This window comes from Aptenodytes forsteri, unplaced genomic scaffold, assembly GCF_000699145.1.
Source record: "Aptenodytes forsteri isolate BGI_AS27 unplaced genomic scaffold, ASM69914v1 Scaffold136, whole genome shotgun sequence".
NCBI lineage: Eukaryota > Metazoa > Chordata > Aves > Sphenisciformes > Spheniscidae > Aptenodytes > Aptenodytes forsteri.
The window spans coordinates 295,608-315,080 of NW_008796111.1; the positions used below are offsets into that span (position 1 = coordinate 295,608).

The 19,473-nt window shown below is 36.5% G+C and overlaps 1 protein-coding gene across 2 annotated transcripts in view; it reads right to left on the bottom strand.

Moving 5' to 3' along the window:
* CDK5RAP2 (CDK5 regulatory subunit associated protein 2) overlaps positions 1–19,473 on the bottom strand; it is an 82,019-nt gene that overhangs the window by 34,257 nt on the left and 28,289 nt on the right. For both annotated transcript variants that reach the window (XM_009286878.1, XM_019474084.1), the window contains exons 13-20: positions 17,118–17,215; positions 13,954–14,084; positions 12,199–12,314; positions 10,557–10,685; positions 5,756–5,851; positions 4,792–4,839; positions 3,988–4,175; positions 1,278–1,743 (exon numbers count right to left, since the gene is read on the bottom strand). In XM_009286878.1, coding sequence (XP_009285153.1) covers positions 1,278–1,743; positions 3,988–4,175; positions 4,792–4,839; positions 5,756–5,851; positions 10,557–10,685; positions 12,199–12,314; positions 13,954–14,084; positions 17,118–17,215 — 1,272 coding nt within the window. The remainder of the gene's footprint in view (positions 1–1,277; positions 1,744–3,987; positions 4,176–4,791; positions 4,840–5,755; positions 5,852–10,556; positions 10,686–12,198; positions 12,315–13,953; positions 14,085–17,117; positions 17,216–19,473) is intronic.

Sequence of the window (19,473 nt, forward strand, 5' to 3'; positions counted from 1 at the left end):
GGTTTTTTTAAAGGCAGAAAATTTACTGCCAATAAGGAAAGCTTAAAAGACTAAGAATGTACCTGAAGATACTCTGATAGATTTTGATTACATGTAAATTGTCTGGTGAAACAAGACATAGTTTTTATGAGTTACTTAGGGTTTGATTTTTTCAGGGGTATCATAACCTATTGCTAAGACTGGCATGAATTTTCTAGGGTGTTTGCCAGGGACCAGCCGTGCATGCCAAAATCTTTTCCTTAAAATCCCAAACTATACTGAAGTGTCTGTGCCTGTACAGAACAAAGTCTTTCACCACCTCTTGGTTTACAAGCCCCTTCCTTCAGTGAAATTAATCCAACGAGAACAAGCCGAATAAAAATGAGTTGCTCCCAATTGCTAGCTCACAGAAATCTCTTGATCACTAAAGTCATGGAAACCATTCTTTGCAGAAGGCGCTACAACATTCTCTATTAGCAGTGCACAAAATCAAAAGCAATACTCTCCTTTGTCTGCTCCGCAAGAGCCAAGATCTTCAAAGAGTTTTCAACTTCGCTTCTATAACTCCTACTGAAACAATACACGTGAACTCTTTAGTAGGCACTGTTTTCCCACCTCTTTCTTGGGGATCACAGACTGCCTGCATACAAAAGACTTGAAAACTCATCTCTGGCACAAGCAAATTATGTCTGTACTCACGAAACAGATTCTGTGCACTTAGGTTTCAAACAAATATGAAGAACTGCCCCCACAGTTTTATAGAGTACTACGGGTCATACTTCTCTAAAAGCAAGACACAATGATAAGATGTTAATAAAAGCCTAAAATTAAGATTCGAGTTTGTTGAAATCTACCATTAACTCTTCACCAGCATGCTCTCAGACATTATGCAAGTCTTCAATTTTCTAGAATGCATTTGCCATTTAGATTTAATAAGCTATCAGTTCAGAATGCTCTGGTTCTGCACATTATGAACATCTATGCAGAGATAAAAGGCAGTACAGAATCAGGCCATTACGCTATAAACTATCTCTTTTTCCAAAAGCGATAATATTTACTAGTATCTGGTCCCGGTGAGGACTGAAATTCAATTAATTAATGTTCTAAAGCACACTGAAGTATGCGATGAAAAGCTCTGAACATTAAGAACAATTATCTAAAATATATTTGGCTTACATCTCTTTTCCTAATTTTAAAAATTACACAAAAGCAAGATTTAATATTAGAAATGAAACATATTTTTCTCTTTTATACATCTATTCCCTAAGTACCAAAAAGATAATCTTAAATAAACTTACTTCATTTGTTCTCCTTGTAAAAAAAAGTCTTTCATGCTCTTCACCCTTCTTATACACATTTTCTTGCTGATGTTCTCTTTCTGCATTTAATCTTGAATATTTTGGTTTTTCTTCTGAGGCTCCTTTTTTGCCTTCATGTTTGAATCTCATGACATTACTCTCTAAAGTCATTGTTTGTGTAGCTGCATCTTTCAATTCCACTTTCAACAACTCAATATCCTTATTAATCTGTGGCATTGCTTCTGGATAAAGCTTCTCCTTCCCATCAAAAGTTGATTTCAATTCTACTTGCTGCTTTAAGAATTTATTGACCTGCTTGAAATGTTTGAGTTCAGCTCTTAGTTGAATAATCATTTGCCTAAGATCTTTTTCATCCTTTTTCTCTGTATCTTCACTTGAACATTCGTCCTCAGTTGTGTTCAGATGATCTAACAGTTCATTTACAATTTTCATTTGTTCTTCTCTGCTACACTCAGGAAAGAGGAAAGAAAAGGCGTGAATTTTGATTTTTATTTAAGCAAACAAGAATACCTTCTAAGAAACTTAGTGTCTTGACACTAAGTCAAGAAACTTGCAGTGTCTTGACATACTTGAAATTCCCAGGAGATTCCGTTTTACTCACTAATGAATTACTCACTAACGAAGAGAGTTTTTGAAACCTTTTCACAACATGAGTTATATCATAAATTATCTCATCAATGCTTTTCTCCTACTTATGACTATATATGCTCTACCGCCTCTCTCCCCATTCGTGAACAGATACTAAACCTCTGGTAACTAAACTAATTGCTTACGTAACACAGCAATATAAGAAATATGGATGGCTTTTCAAGAGAGTTTACTCTCTCATTTAACTACCTTAAAAATAAAATTCTACCAAAACCACAGGAGAGTCTAGATGTTGAGTTTTTCTGAAAATCTATCCCTTCATGTATTTCTAATGTAACAGGGAAGATGGAAACTGAGAAAGCAGCAAAAAGCCTGCAAAAACAGCTCGCTACAGACCACCAAACTGCCCCACAGATAACTAGTGGTCCATGGACAACAGTTTGGAAAGCAATGTTTTAAGTGAAACTGAAGCCAAATAAGAGACACTTAAAGCACAAGCAAGCCCTCAAATTCTACAGATTATTTCATGCATCCAATAGAGCTGTTTGTGCCACTAAACATATAAACCAGCACTTAAAACAACTGCATTTGTATAGCTAGCATTTGAAATGGTAGAAGCTAACTAGGTTTTTTATGTCTTTCTCTGGCATCTAATGTCATTAGTGAGAATTAAGTTATGCAAAGTACAGGCTCATCACCAGTCAATCTGGTCATTTATACTTGAACATAGAAAAGATTACACGCTAGAGTGGTAAAGATGATGGTGCTGGGATCACTCATTAGCAGACTTTTAAGTAAAGTTAACAAATAAAACAATGTTACCTATTCATCTTCTATGAGAGTAGTATCTCCTCATTTACCACTAACTAGTGCTTTGACAACTAAGACCATTTATGCGTGTCGGAGAGTTTAAAATAGTAATGTAAAAATATAGAATTGCTTGAGTAAAGTCAAGTGCAGTGCATGCTGAACACAGAAAACAGGATTTGACTTGTGCAATTCCACAGGATATTCTGCCACCAGCATGGCTGAGCACAACGTATATGAAAGGTCATTCCCATGACTCTCCAGAAACCACTATGGCTAGCTGAAGGAGCAGCACTGATGGGCACTGAAAAAAGTCCTGTAATGTTGTACATAGTCATTACAGTGTGGAGAGAACTAGAAAAGGAAAATGAGAATGATCTCCAGGCAAAGCTCTAACTCAGTTTTCAACCAGGAGATTAAGTAGTGTAAGCATGAAACTGGGAGAAAACAAAGCTAGTCAGGGTGTGGATTTTCTATACACTCTTTTCTTGTTTGGTATTGTCCGGTTTCTATGGAAATGAGCATTTCAGCTGGGGATTGATCAAATCATAGTGTAACACACACACACTTGAAAAACACTGGTTACAGTAGGGCTTATACAGATTTAGTTACCCAAGTATTTTCTCCTGCATGAAAAGTGACCTAAGTACTTACAACATGGTTCATCTCAGCACAGTCCTACAAGTAATTACACTGGAATAACCAATTAGTCAACTGCAGGACATTGGCACAGACTCCCTAAACTGCTGACAGAGGGCAAACCTCTGTCCAAGCAGTTCAGATGAAATGGCAAAGGCCACAAAGCGTACAGTAATGTCCATTCAAAATTAACCGTGTAAAACAGTCATTGTAACTCCATTTCCTCCATCCTTAGTTCCTTACACATACAGTTTTTGCAGCAGTACAGCATCATCCCCTCCACCACACCACCTTTCACTGACCTATGCTCTCAGACATTTTATTTTTTTTAAAAAAAAGTACCACCTATTATCATCTGAGCCCTTTAACACTGCTAGACCCCATCCTGAAAACAATCAGTCCCTACAGTAAAGCTCCGTATATCAGTAACTTTGCAGAGGTTTTTTTTGTAATGGGTTTTTCATAAGGATTTCTACTGATAGTATGTTTCCTAATTACTTAATTGCATGATAGACTAAAATGGCTCTGAAGGCGCCTTGCCAATCTCTCAGGTAAATTAGACAGCGCCATTATCAAAATTCACTTTAGCAAAATTACTTTATTCTCTTCTCAAAGAGAAATACTGTCAAAAGCAGTGCATATCCCTCATACTTACGTAGATTCCAGTATAGATGTTCTATTTTCTCTTAAAAGAGATGTGAGCAAGTTCTCTTCTGTTTCATGTTCACTCATTCCTATTCTGCCAAAGTGTTTGCCAGTTGTATCATGTTCAAACTGAGGCTTATTTGGACTCCTATAATGTCTATCTTTGCAGAAACTCTCTGAATAGCCTGATGGAGTTATCTGTTAAAAAATTGCAAACATTTTCTTATTACACAGGCATGCAGTCTTCTACTAAATTCAGGGCTGTAACCTTTTTTGTAATCGGGTTTTGTAATTCCTGATGCTCTTTATCTACATTAAGAAGCATCCACAGACATTTCACTTACTATTTATTAATAGAAAAACTAATTAACATCTATTTCATATGATTAATTCATAGTGATCAGTTGTTTAGTAGTAAGAAGATTTCCCTGAAGGTCTTTATCTATGAAGAGGTATGAAACTTCTGAAACGTTGCCTGCAGATTGCAGCTAACTTTTTATTAGTTCACCTTTGAATCATCTGTCTTTACAGTACCAAATTCTGTCCCGGGGTCTCCAGATGTAAGCCCTGATGGCCAGGACAGGATGCAACTTGAAGTATTTACAAACTGCCAACTTTTTGTACGCAACACCATAGACGTGTCCTAGGAAGTTTCTACATAGGTTCTCTCCATGAAAATCAATTAAAGTCTTCTGTATCAATTACGTGAGAATTTACACTGGGCTCATTTGGATACAGTCTCCATCAGTAGACATCAGCAGTGAGAGATCAAGATGTTTAAGAGTCAAGAGAACCTTTACAATACATCGCTTACTTGTTTATCCGGCTCAGAAGGAAAATCCAGAGACACTTGAAGGCATACCTAGTAAACACAGAAAACACAGAAATTGCAAATTTCAAAGAACAGAACATCATTATTCTTCAACACTACTAATCAAAATGCCCCATTTTGTGTCACATTTTAGCATGTTACAGTTTTTAAACCAGAAGGGTTCAACTTTAATTGCACTCTATGATCCTCTAAAGCTCAGAAGGAAAATCCAAAGACACTTGAAGGCATACCTAGTAAACACAGAAAACACAGAAATTGCAAATTTCAAAGAACAGAACATCATTATTCTTCAACACTACTAATCAAAATGCCCCATTTTGTGTCACATTTTAGCATGTTACAGTTTTTAAACCAGAAGGGTTCAACTTTAATTGCACTCTATGATCCTCTAAGGTCCCATGCAACCTGAAGCATTTTATGATTCCATGATACTTTATATTACATCGCTTTTGAATGACAGAATAAGAGGACAGCAGATTCCTGTATGTATGAAAACGCAGTCAACAAGCTACCAAGACATCAAGTATTTCAACCCTGAAGAAGGATCTACAGTATTTTTTCCTCAATCATAGCAGCAAGTGAATCTTATACAATTTGTACTACAGGCCTGACTGCAATGGAGGCTGAAGATCAGCGTGCGTGTATGTAAAGAAACACAATCTCAAGGGACTCTGTCATCCCCATTAAGGAAGATTATGAGTACCCAAACAAGAGAAAACAAGGACCAGAATGAAAGCTATCCTGACTGCAAAACCCTAGCAGCAGAAAAATATAGGAAAAAGCTTTCAGAAACTCTTTAGGATAACAATTAGTTGAAAGCAAAATCAGATACCAAGAAAAGTATGCTTTGTTTGCAAAAGACTTTAAGCATTCTTATTTTCTTAGAACACAAAGGCACACAGAGAAAAGAGTACTGTAACATAATGTACCCAGAGCGGTGTCCTACCTGACTGACCTTCTCAGAAAATTGACTGTTCTGCATCTTCCTGTCATTGTCACCATCTTCAGTCTGCATCACAGGCTCCTCTGTTATTTCAAGACACTACACAAAGTATGGAATGATGTGAAAATGTAGCACAAAAAAATACTGTGATATGAAACATGCATAAATAAGTCAGTGACATGTCTTAAAAGAAAAATAAAAAAGCCTGTAATACAAAGTAACAAACACTGAATTAGATTTCTTCAACAAGATCAAAAGAAATTAATATAAAAACCAGGAATGACTCATATTAAATACAGTGAAACTTCATCTCATATATTCCTTCATTTTTATTTAACCCTTTCTTCTCAGAATTTACAAAAAAATACAAAAATCACTTAACCTCTTCTGGCAAAGGACCTCTATATCTTCAGTCATGTTCTCATTGTGCCTATTTTATTTTCCAATTTCCAGAATTTATTTTCATTTGCTACACAATTTAGGCTCTTCTCCAGCATCCAAGAAATACATGCTTTTAAAACAAAGCACATGTAGCTTGCTATACACTAAAAAGATTTACGTAACACTAAAGGTTACAATCTGCTTTGTCTTGCCTAAATTTGCCTAAATTGGCGAATGGTGCCAAATCATCTTTTTCTCCCTATTTGCCACAGAACCCAATCCATCCCCCATCACTAATATTTCCTGAGCAAAGAGGAGGAGGAAGACTCAGCTTTTTTTAGCAGCAGAACCCAAGTTCCTGACATCAGCATAACTGACAGCAAGACCAGAATCCCTTTGGTTTGCTGGATGTTACATCTCGGCAACAGATCTGCAAGCAAGGGATGAGACGCACACGTTGCTCCTCTCTCAGCTGCAGCGAAGACCACTACTGAGTGAGCTTCATTTACACACAGCTCACGGAGAGTATTTTCATCTCACTTAAAACTCACCTCCTCTACTTAGTTTCCTCTGGCAACAGAGGACAGAATTTAGCCTTGCCTATGGCGGTTTAATACCGATCGTAAGAAAAACTCGTATTTACAACGAATTATATTCAGTAGCCACATTCTGGCACATCCTGCCAGACAACAACCGGAGTAAAAGGATAGTCTTGCATCCCACTTTGGGATCCATCACAAGTGACCTGCAGTTACCACGTTCCACCATTCCCCTGTGATAAGACCAGATTGGACATTTATATCATCTTGTTTTATAGCAACATTTCCCAATCTAATAGAAAAAGATAGTTATTTAAGATCTTTGCTGCTAGAATCTCATTAAATAGTAGAAATGTGCGAGAGTGATGGTAAATATCAACGATGCTATGCCTAATATGCCTAAACCATTAAACCATAAGTAGGATACAGCACAGTGGATTGAAACTTGCATTAGATAAATATTTTAGTCTTAAAGCACTTGTGGCAATAATATACCACTGCTGTGTATAACAGTCATATTTTGGTGTGACTTGGGCTAAAGAAAAATTACCTGAAGACAAGAGAAGCAGAATCTTGAGCATAATTACAAAAAATTGAGATTATAGGTACAGAGACTCAGATGACAGACTGGAAGGAAAGAAACTGGTGTCTAGAGATCATGGATGTGATATTTATAGCTTCGATGGATATACAGCGCAGTGCTGAAACTTATGACATGAAAAGAGAAACCTGCTTCCCCAGTATCACATGCTGGAAAGTCTTGGCTCACAGCTTGTCAGTCCAATCGCAGACAAACAGGATTCTGCAGGGAGCGTTATTTTTGCTTCCTAAGAACACTGGGAATTGAATGCAGGTGTGGGGTTTGATTTTTTTAATTGAGTATGCATAGAATGTATACATATATATATGAATTAAATAAATGAGAAAAGCCTTTTTATCTGCCAATCCCTAGCAGTATAAGCAATTCTAATGGTTTTAAGTATGAATTTTAAAAGGCAGAAACCAGATGGTGCAGCATATTAATATATTTGTCTTTTACTAGTAGAAATCTATATTGAAAACTGACTACCGAGTCATGTTTGAATCATTTTGGTATTTTCACTCAGACTTGGTTTTCTAGGACAACACAAAGCAAAGACAATCTGAAAACTCGAGGAAAACACAGAGAGGATTGTGGTACGTAGCAAGGGCATGCATTATAAAAAGATATCTTTTTGTTGTAATCATGGGATGCCAAAAGTTCAATAATGTTAGCTATTATAAAAAAAACTGTTAAGGTTTAACCTTCCATGTGTAGATTCAGGTCAAGCCCTGCATTTGTGTATTAAAATTAAACTTATTTGCACATATAACTTATCCACCCAATGCAACTACCTTTTATGACTCAACATTTTTTAGTATTTGCTTTTCCCAGGCCAGTATTTGGCTTAATAAGTGGTGCTTCTTAGAATGAAACTATTACATAAGACCAACAGGTTATGGCACACTATGACAACAAACGACTGCAGTTTGAGGCTGGTCCTATGGTCCTGTGTCTGAGAGGCTGAAAAGAAACTTTCTGTCCTCCAAGGAATACAACATAATGTTCAACAAAATATTGAAAGAAAATAAGCGTCTTAAGGCCAGAAAAAAAGTCTACCAAGAATAAGCTGCCTGTTTAAAGTATTTCCTTGGAGACTGAAAACCTTGAGAATGTTTTTCCTAAATGAATCCGTGATATGCTTGGTTTGCAAAGATCCCTGGAGCCCTGAAGGCTGAAATCACTGAGGCTGCTTCTCTCAGAGAAAGCAGATGTTCAGAGGACAGTACAAAAACAACCTTTTTCTCTCCTTCTCCCCCCTCCCTTCCGAACATGAAGCCAAGAAATAGAGTACTAGGGGCTGTCAGACCTTTGGGAGATGCCCTGCAGAGGCACCAACATGCAGATTCATCTCATTTGTGCTCCGGCTTTGTGAAGGAAAAGAAAGATGGGTTCATTTTAAGAGCCTGAGCAGGATACATCTTCCTGCGTCTGTCCAAATTCCTCTTATAGCACATATGTTAGTGTCATCTCAGCACTACCTGCCAACAAATTCTAGCCGAAAATACACACAAAAAAATAGAACTTCGGGGTTTTGACAATGGCTATTAATATGCAAAACACACGGTTGTCACAATCCATAACCCAAAATCCAGGTTGCTATTTATTGTCCAGACTGATAAAATGGTACCTTTTAAACTAAAAACTTAAATTACAGATTCTTTCACTTTTAAGCTCCATAGTACTATTATCATTCTGGCACAGGTTGAAATACCATATTTTACTTTCCTATTTCCTTTACCAAAATTTTGGGGTTTATTTATATTTTACAAGCTTCACTCCTTGTCATTCTACATCTAATTTCATGTAGACAGCTTTTTAACTAAGTAGCCCTATATGTACTTTTCATGCCGAGACAAATGCAGGAGCGCACAGTATCTTGTCATGATAATCTTAGCACAGGACACAAGTTCCTTTGGTATTAACTACGACATCAGTGGGGGTGCAGCACCCTCTGCAGGATGACAAGGCAAATTGCTAAAAATATTAATCTATAGAAAGTGCATGCACTCTGAAACAGATTGCCCACAAGCTTTTCAAGCAAACCTATTACAGTAACATGTAAATTCATTATTTTAATATAAGCCATGGCACCCCTAAAGATCGATCTATAATTTAAAACATATTTCAATTAAAGGTAACATGAGTAGGTCTTAAAACTGGGAAAGCAAAAATATTTCATGACATTTGACAATTGCTCCCAGTGCATTTGCAGCACATACGGTAAAAGACATAACCCTTTTTCCAGAGTCCTGCAGAACAAGCTGTCCTGCAGAAAAATCATCAATACCACAGTCCCAGTTCCAGAACTGGGCAATCCGTACACATAACTGATTCAAACTATTCCTAATTTTTTGTTCTTTTGAGTTTAATTCAGAAATTCAAGACACAAAACACTAGCAGCACCATTATTCCTTTTATATTTTTACCTTCCTATTCAATATGTGGTGCACAAGAACAATGTAACTGAAAGCAGAAACCACAACACAATATAAAGAAAAGTACTACCAGCCACGTTTCAAGTAATACTTTATAACAAGCTAGAAGGTTCACTAGAATCTACCAGAGCCTCCTGAACATCCTTCGTCACTCACACATAAGATGACACATGGGGACCTAGCACCCAAAATGCTTCTCAGTGCAAGTATTTTGCCAAGACCTCTTCTTCCCCATAGCTTAAAGCAGCCTTAGCTTTGGGCAAAAGAATGAAACACCCACCAACGATTACTTCCTTGCACCTCTCAGCAATCTACCACAATGCTGGCCACTTCTTCATATACTTCTATATTCTATACGAAGGAACAACCATGCATTTTTAAAGGACTCAAAGTGCTATGCTTTCCTTTTTGGCCATGGTGAACCCTAGTTATTTTGTAGATGCAGAGAAGATACGAACTAAGCTCTTACAGAATTAGACACAGCGTGAGAATGACTCTCGAACAGTAGACAAGCAGACATTCAGTAATAGCAAAAATGTTACATAAGATATTGCTTTCTTTGTAAAATTAACTATTTCCTCCCCTTTCAATTGGCAAAACAAATATATCACAGACCCAACTAATATTTTAATGTATAAGTTGTTTCCTTAAAATCAACCTGACACATCACTGAACGCTTGCATTGAGCTGATTCTCTGTTGTGCTAACAGCTTAAGTTGTTTACATCATTAATTTAAAAAGTTATTACAAGGAATTAGCAACCTAAGCCCCGAGGGTTTTACACTCATTCTGCACTGATGTAAATGACTCCACAAGGTATATTAGATGTGAGAGTCAGATTCACTACCTTAACACAGAAAACCTACCTCACTGTGGTTTAATATTTTTAGCGCTTCCTTCCCTTGAGAATCTGTTGTACAAAGTCCAAGCTGTTTTTTCTTAAGTTCTTGATTAATTGACTGCAGATCCTTAACCATCAAGAGAAGGTCAGTAACCTAAATAACCAAAGGAAGAACAAGCAAAACCAGTAACATCCATACTAGTATGAAAACAAATTATGATATATGAATCTCCAGCTAAATCTAAACTGCAGAGTTGGAAAGCCTGGGCTTCTACATCTGTTTGTGTGGCAATCTCACTATGTATGAAAAACATGATTATATATTTGTGAGTTAGTGTTCAAGAAATCTTAACTTGCAAGACTGTAGTTTCCAGCCATGTTATTAAGTTGAGGTATCAAGTTTCACAACTCAGTAGCAAGAAGAAACCTGAGGGCACCTCATACCAATAGGCTGATTTGAGAAGAAACATTTTAGCGCAAGGGAAACCAGCATTACAGGGAAATAGTAGCATTCAGAAACAACCTGTTATTCTATCTCAAACATCCTTTTATAAGCCACTATCATTCTGAGTAGTTTCACAGATGCAAAATCTGGATGGACAATCATGTTCAAGACTCTTGAACAGACACTACTGTCACAGACACGTGTAGTATATCAAGAAGGCAATGTTTGCAGAAGAAAGTGAAATCTTTTTATTAGACCAATTAATATATTTGGAAAAAAACAGGTCAGCTTTCAGGCATACAAACCCTTTTTCAGGTAAGAAATGGTTTGTAAGTATCTTTTGCTAATGAGTGTCCCTGAACATACTGAAAGGAATGTGTTTGGAGGTAAAAGTGGTATAACCCCAGAATGGGACTGGGACACAATCTGGGGCTTCTTTTGTTGACACCTGTTCAGCGTAAGGCAAACTTCTTTCCTTCAGATTACCCACCTCCAGGTTTTGAACACCTGCCTACAATTCAGCTGGCCATGAGCAATATAAAACTTCACTTATGTTCACTCCCAAACAACCATATTCAAAATAATTCCTTATCATAAATTGGTGCATGGATCAGAGGTCACTGCATAGGATAAGGAGTCAGAAGAACAAGATCCGAACTCCGATACTGATTTATTGTATGACAATGGTCTGCACATTTAATGTCTGTGAATTTCAGTTCTCCTTATGTAGAATGGAGACAACATTAACTTACCTCAGGGTTATTTTATAACATGCCATATTTACCAAAAGATTCGCAAATCCTGGGATGGAGTGTGCTATACAGAAGTATAAATTATAGTCACCACTACCATCTTCATGATTAATAAAGATGCCTATAATACACGTTGTAGGATACCTAATGGAAAAACTTTTCTTTGGAGTTGGTATACTTCATGATGACTAAAATATGGTATTGAGTCTGAAATTTGAATCCAGGTGTCTAACTATCATAAAACCTTTGCAGCAAGCCACCTATCTTTCAGCTGATTCTGAAGCTCATGTGGTGTAACAAAGACTAAATAGTTCATAAAATGTGGATCACAAACCAGAGAGATGAGAACTTCAAATCCTTGCAGAACTGCACAACTGTACCTAAATAAACCTTTTTGTGAGAGATGCACAAACTATAAATGAAGCAGAATTAAGCCATTAGAAACAGTAAATAATAAAAAAGATCAATACCTTTTTCTTAAGTTCTTCAAGAGACAGATGGTCTATTTGTAGGCTTAAATGATCTTGCTCTCCTAAACAGATACTCATATAAGATGTTTGATCTCCACAGAAAGATAGGGTTTCATCTGTCAAAATAACCAAGGACAGGAATTATTTCAGAAACTCTGTTTGCAGGAAGACACAGCATAAAATGCAAAGACAGGACTTTTTAAAAAAGAACCTACTAGTAAGTCTGTGGGAGGCCAGTTAAAATGTTTCATCCCCCAAAATAAGCTTTCTGTTTAATCGAATAAATTTTGTCCTCATATTTCTTTGTGCTTCTGACACACAGACATGCTGTATTTTCTGTGACTGTATTTTCTGTGGTTATCAGCATGAGTTGTGAATGTAATTCTGAATTATAATTTGCATACTTAGCATTACAATTAGAAATAATTTTTAGGAAGGATAAGTAAGGCATGAATAGTTATTCTGTTTTATCTATGTTAAAACAGTTCATGTTCATAACTTTTTATGAACATGAACTCAAGGTCTCAAGGCAAAAAGCCGGGTTAGACAAAGTTACTGAATTTATTTTCCTTTTGGGTCAAAAGATAGCATTAATTGAATTGAAAATAGCTACTTATTCATTTCCTCTGTAACTGCAGGAATGATTTGTTATGTTTCAATAAACACCTGTTCATTTACAATATAGATGACAGTTAATTCTATAAATATATCTCATTAGATAGGGAGAAAGCATATCTAAATTAGGACAAAGAAGAGACATCCAAATCCTACTCCCAGCTCTGACACTGATCCCATGGCTGCTGCAAGAACCCAAAGCTTCACAAATGATGACTAATTTTCAGAGCTTTCATTCCTAGCAGCCTCACCCTCAACACAACTGCTCTTGAGAACCCAGGGCTATCCACAAAACCCTTTGGCCTACCCCGGTTGTTCATCATCTCTGTGCTTTTGAGGTTGGAAACTGTGAAACGGCCGCAGCTTACCTTTTGTCACTTATCATAGCTGTTAAGGGAGTGATGCTAAAATTGAAAATCTAAGTTTAAAGGGGTAAGTGAACAGGCTTTATTGTTACTTATATATCCCCTATGGAATAAAACAGATACATCTGTACATATGCAGTAAACTATATTTAGCAATGCCCGCTTACATTATTCTTTTCCATATCTAAGTATATATTAAAAACACCTCCAAAGAAGTACAATAAAAAAAGCTAGAAGATAAGTTATATTTAAAAGCTCTACTATTTCTGAATTACAAAATAACAAAACCTCTGGCTATTTTTTCTGTCTCTGGAAATACTTCTTCTGTTAGGAGGAGTCTAGCCATTTCCTGAGACACAAGCTCTTTACCAAAGTATTGTGAAATAATTACATTCCACGATCAGAAAGTGATCCCATGGCCACAGATTTATTCAAAGCCAGGAATCTCTGACTTCTGCAGAAAACAATAAATTCTATGGGTACAAAATTGTAGGCAGCTTGCAATGATCACTGCAGTAGAATTGCCATAGAATTACTAACATTTGCTGCATGGAAAGAAAAAAGCCGTCCCTCTGTATATGCCCTGATTGCTCAAAGACAATCTGTTACAAATTCCCCAAATAATCTTCAGTATAAAGAGCCGAAAAGAAGTTTTTCACAACTTTTTCTACTCTCAAACGTTTCTTCTCCATCCCAGCACACTGACTGTAATAAAACCAGGTTTTTTTTGCGCAAGAAGATCAAGAAAAGGGATGGGCTGCACATGTATACAGACCTTGTTGGTTTTTAATGTCCTTAATCTGATCTTCTAAGACCTTCTGCAGATTCCGATTAGCTAAAACGTCTTCTTCTAGTTGTTTTCGCAACATGAAAATGTTGTTTAGTTCTGTTTGCAAGCTATTTATACTAAAAAAGGAGAAAAAAATATTCAAGATTCAATTCAGAACATTTTGTTGTGCACCTCAGCATCTTTTATACATCTGGGCTTCCACAAAGACCCCATTTCACATTAGCCATCACTGCTTTTCATCACACAGTTACATCATTTTGATGCATAAGAATAAACAAATCCCTACATAGAAAGATGAGACTAAATCTTTACATATACGTCCTTTTCTTGTTGTTTTGAGCTGTGCTGCTTGTAAGTCAGCTTAAATGTGACAGATATGTTATACCAGCCAACTTCTGTGTAATTCTTGTTAAGGAAAATCAAAATTACTAACTTCTGAAAAGTATGCCAGAAAAATATCATTATGACATAATACTGATGGCTCTGTGTATTTCATTTTACGGTGACCATGGAAACTTTGTTCCCTTGCTACAGAATTATACTATATAATGCTCCACTTAAGAAAAAAATAAAAAATCATGTTTCATTGAAAATATGATCCAGACAAAACTGTTTTATTTCTTCATTTATCCGACAGTCTGTAAAAAGACCTTTTAAGGTCTACGTTGTCTTAATTATCTCAATGGGGTGTCATGCCAAAACTTACAAATGACAATTTGTCAACATGAATTAATTCTTTAAGCAGCTTTCTTCCAAGGTGGCCACTGAAGCTCTTACTTTAGCATCAGTCACTGCCCCTCAGGCCTCATGGTGTCAGCACCTCTAGCTGTCCCTTGCTAGATCTTCCCCATACCCTTCAACAACATCGACAAGACAGTTCTGATCAGTCCATAAAAAGACTTGAGTACACTAAAAACTGAAATTGTAATAAAATTAAATAAATTGGATTTAATAACAAATAAATAACAAGGTGTTACTGAACTCATTGTATTATTTATTTTCACATTTACTTCGCTCAGAACCTCAGTGTTTTAAGATAAATTAAGCTGCTGTAGAATTTCCAATCCACTGCACTAAATGCCAGAGAATTCAGGAATCTTTAAAAAAATTTAAAACCATCTTACAGAAGACTATACAGGAACATACAGCACATCATACTTGCATGAGAACAATAGCATATTGTAGAAATGCATTAATTAAAAGACAGCATGTATGAAAAGAGACTCAGTCTGTCTTCTGACAAGTGTGCTGTTGTCAGTGTTTTCTGCACAAGAAACTATTGCTTTAACCAATTCTCCCTCGCTCAAGAGTATCTTTGAAGACAGAGCTCTTAAATGCTCAGCAAAAAATTAAGAATAAAAACAAACACATGCATTACTAGAAGCTAAGTAAGCACATTTTCTCCTTTTGATGAGTTAAAGGTTTTATAAGAAAAAGCATTGATTCCCTGCTTGGAGAGACAAGAAATGTCTTGGTCCTGACATCCGGTAGCTTAGTTTGAAAAATAACCATCCAGGTTGCTTAAAATAAATAATGCTTAAAAGAAGGTATGTCAGCAAGAAAACAGATGTTTGTCTAAAATCCATGTCACTGCTGATGGCAATTACACAAATGAGGAAGCTGAATTTATCTGCAGGGCTTGTTTATCAGCTCCCCAGAACTCTGGGGGTTCAAGTCTTCCTTGATGAGATTTACAACACATCTCAGCCCACAAAACTATGAGGAGGAGAAATGAGACCTGCCTCCAAATTCCAGCTCTATTGTTGAATCATTGCACATCCTCTGCAAATCGCTGCATAATACGCACTGCTCTGTGCATCCTGTAAGTCCGTATCAAGAAAACAGAACTAATGATCCTGATCCTACAGAAGTTAATTGGAAAACTCCTATTACCCTAATGATTATAACTACAGTTATAATTTTCCTCATTTGAAAGATATTCTAAGAAAAACTACTATCAGAGCTATGTTACTTTGTCGTCATTACTACATAGTGTTGACAATCACCTTGCCACAGAACATGTTTCAATGGCACGTCACACCCTCCATATGAAATATTAAAACAAACTGGCTTCTTCCCTCATTTGGTGATTGTTCAACAGAAAAGCCACAAAAGCCATTGCTCTTTTCCCAGAGATAAGAAATAATCTCCATAATCTGACTTCTATCACTATTTCTAATGAAAAAGATTCTAGCATCTAAAAGAGCTTCTGAGCTGTGGCCAAGCCCAAGATGGCATTACTATTAATGCGCTTAATTCAAATACCAGATCTCGTCTACTTTAGTGTTACTCACTTCATGGTTTCCAAACTATAGTGGTCTATAAACAACTGCAAAATACAAACACACATTCCCACAAAGTTGGCAGGTATGACCCACTGCCTTCAGGCAGGAAGAGTCAGGAGCTAGCTCTCAAATGCTGCCAATACCTAATTAAGATATTTGTAATCATAACAGTAAAAGTAATTTTTTTATAAAACATTTAAATTTATTTTACCTGAAGGCTAAGAATTTTCTTTATTTTATCATAACATCTCCTCCTCAACTGCCAAGCACTAATAGGATACAAAGTAGGCCACAGATTTCTTTCTAAAATGTTGTGTTCTTTGATCTTAAAAGGTTAAAACACACTTGCTCCTGCCATACTTCTGAATGCTTTACATTGAAAGCATACTATGCAAACTTCAATTAGTCTGTTTTGTTTAACCTTCTCCAAAATCTTACCAGCTTATATACTCATCAAAATCTCACAGTGTCATTTTTAAGATAAGCATTATCTGTATTTTAGGAGTAAACCTTGGCAAATCATCCAGCACGCAAAACTTCACTGCGATTTGATTCTTCCCCTATATTCCAACACAGGACATATACCTCCTCTGAAAATCTAGCTGCTTACTTTGGAAATCTGGCTCATATGAGATTCCAATCCAAACAGAAATATTTTCAGAAACATTCAAGTAATTTAGATAATATAACCCCACTTACAAAAATAGTTCTCTTTTAAGGAGACTACTACAGATAGTTTATGTCTTATGAACAATTGGCCGGTACAAAATAATCACCACTCCAGTTAAGCTGCATCTTTTTTCACAATTTCTGACTTTTGCCCTTTGAGTTTAGATTATGCACCAAAACAGAAAAAGTACTTACCTATCTGATTCTTTGAAGGTCTTCACTAGTGTAGAATAAATATTTTGTTCCTTTCTTAAAGCAAGGATCAGCTTTTCATATTCAGCTTCTTTATTTTCCTAAATTAAAACAAGAACATACTAAGCTTACAATGTAATTTTTAAGTTTGCATGTCTGCAACTATGTGTATACTTGTGTGCTGAAGAAAACGTGAAAGAAGTAGAATTTGCTGAACAGGACTGCCCACCTCCAATGCCTAATATGAATCTGGAAACTATTCATGATACTTAAAACCAGCTATTATTAAAGGAGGCAAATAGTGTTTCACTGTTTTCCTACCATAAGTGAGTCACATACCTAAACAGTGGTTCATCATTTTTATCATCACAGTCTAAAAAGCTTTTCCCCCCACCCCCAGCATCTTTACCTCCAAAGTTTACAACTTAACGACCCAGGAACAACCTGGCAGGTATTTCAGAGGAGGGGAAGGGAGAGAAGGGAAAGGGAAGTAGAGAAGCCCAAGCTCCAAGCACACATTTTAGAACGTCGTCCCAACAGTCCTCTCTGTATTCTGGATAAAATTGGTTTTCTTTGGGGGAGGGATTTCTGCAAATTCTGTTCCATTTCTGAACAAAAAGGACTGTATCGAGCCAACAAATAAAGGATGAACATGTCAGATACATACTCGTTGAGTCAGCTTTCCGCACGCTCAGCTGGGTCACTACGAGCTGCTGCTTTACTTGTGCAAAGGAAAGAAAATTGTTTACCTGCAGTCTTGCTCACAGAAGGTATATTATTATTATTAGAATAAAACCAGACTCTTATGCTACATTCTCAGTAAAGATCCACTAAGTTCCCAAGACTTTTTTCACTCCAAAACAACCACATAGCCACTTTTTCAGCGGGAGGCAAAAAATGCAGCTATTTAAAGGAGTATTCACTTGCACTTATTACATAAAAATATCTAAGATATCAGCCATCACAGAAGAGAAAATAACTGGGATATCTATAGCAAATTTAGGTGTATTAATGTCAGACATATATTCTGCCTCTGTTTGAGAAGAATAGTAGGCCTTGTTGCTTCTCTCAGTTTTCTTTTTCAACTGAAAACTGAAAGGAAGAACAAAAAAGTGCCACAGCTAAGGGGGAATGTTTACGGCTCTAGTATGACAAGATAACTCTGGAGAGCAAGAATGAAAGGTAATTCTATTTGCTCCATATTACAAGCTCAAGATTGAAAACTGAACTCTCAAGAGATACTAAATCATTAGTGAACAGATCATTAACAAGGAAGAAATCTACACCCAGGAGTTTTAAGCAGCTGTTATTACTCCAATTGCAATTCCTAAATTGCAACAAAAATTCAGCTACAGTACAATCTCGTTAATTCACACTAACGATGCAAAGACACTGTTAATTTGAAAAATTCAGTATTCTGCAAAGTAAACAGTACAAAAGCAAGGACAACTGTTGTTTACTTTTAATTATTTACACTCATACTTCACAGTATGCTAGCAAATATGTTAAATAATATTTTGCAAGTGTAATCAAGTTTTGATCAAATTACTCCCGTTAAGGTAATCTGCATGTCAGATCTTACTGCAGAAAGAGTAGCTTCTACCACTTAACGCTACAGATTCTTTGAAGAAGTGACCTTGCCTTGGTACACGTGCATCATGTTCATCTACCATCACTCCTAATGGTAGCTGTATTCGAACAAATGCTTCCAGGTTCTAGTGCAATTTATACATTAAGTACTATTCTGTATATGAAGTGCAAAATACTGACATTCATATCAAGTTTATTATCTAGATGAGCAGAGGAGGAACACACAGCAATGGCTTCTGCTGACGGAGTACTGAGAGACACAAAGGCAAACAGATGGAGGTGGGTGATCCAGAGTCCATTAATAAAAAAATCTCACAAAAAAAGCCATGTTAAAAAGTACACTTTACAGCCTGAACTAAGGAGCCTTATCAATGTGTTGGAATCTTAGCCTTTCAAGAACAGTCACTAAACATAAAATACACAGATTGCAATTTAACTTGGAAAAAGTTTGATCACAATTACGCTGATCAATGACATAAAAAGCAACAGGAAGAAATAAATCTTTTGACTTAATTTAGTTGGTTAACAGTCTGTTAAAAGTTCTAGTGAACTCTTGCATATGTCTGATACACGCCTTGCAATTATTACTGAAGACCCTACAGAACTACATCCTAATTAAAAGCTCTTTCTGAAGCACTGGCAAAGTAATGTGACTCTGAAGAGTTTATGGTACAGAAATCAGATAACAGTTGCCACCGATTGTTCAGGATCTAGTGCTGTTGTATTAACAAAGCAGCGTTATACACAGAACCATGCTCCGGTTTCCTAT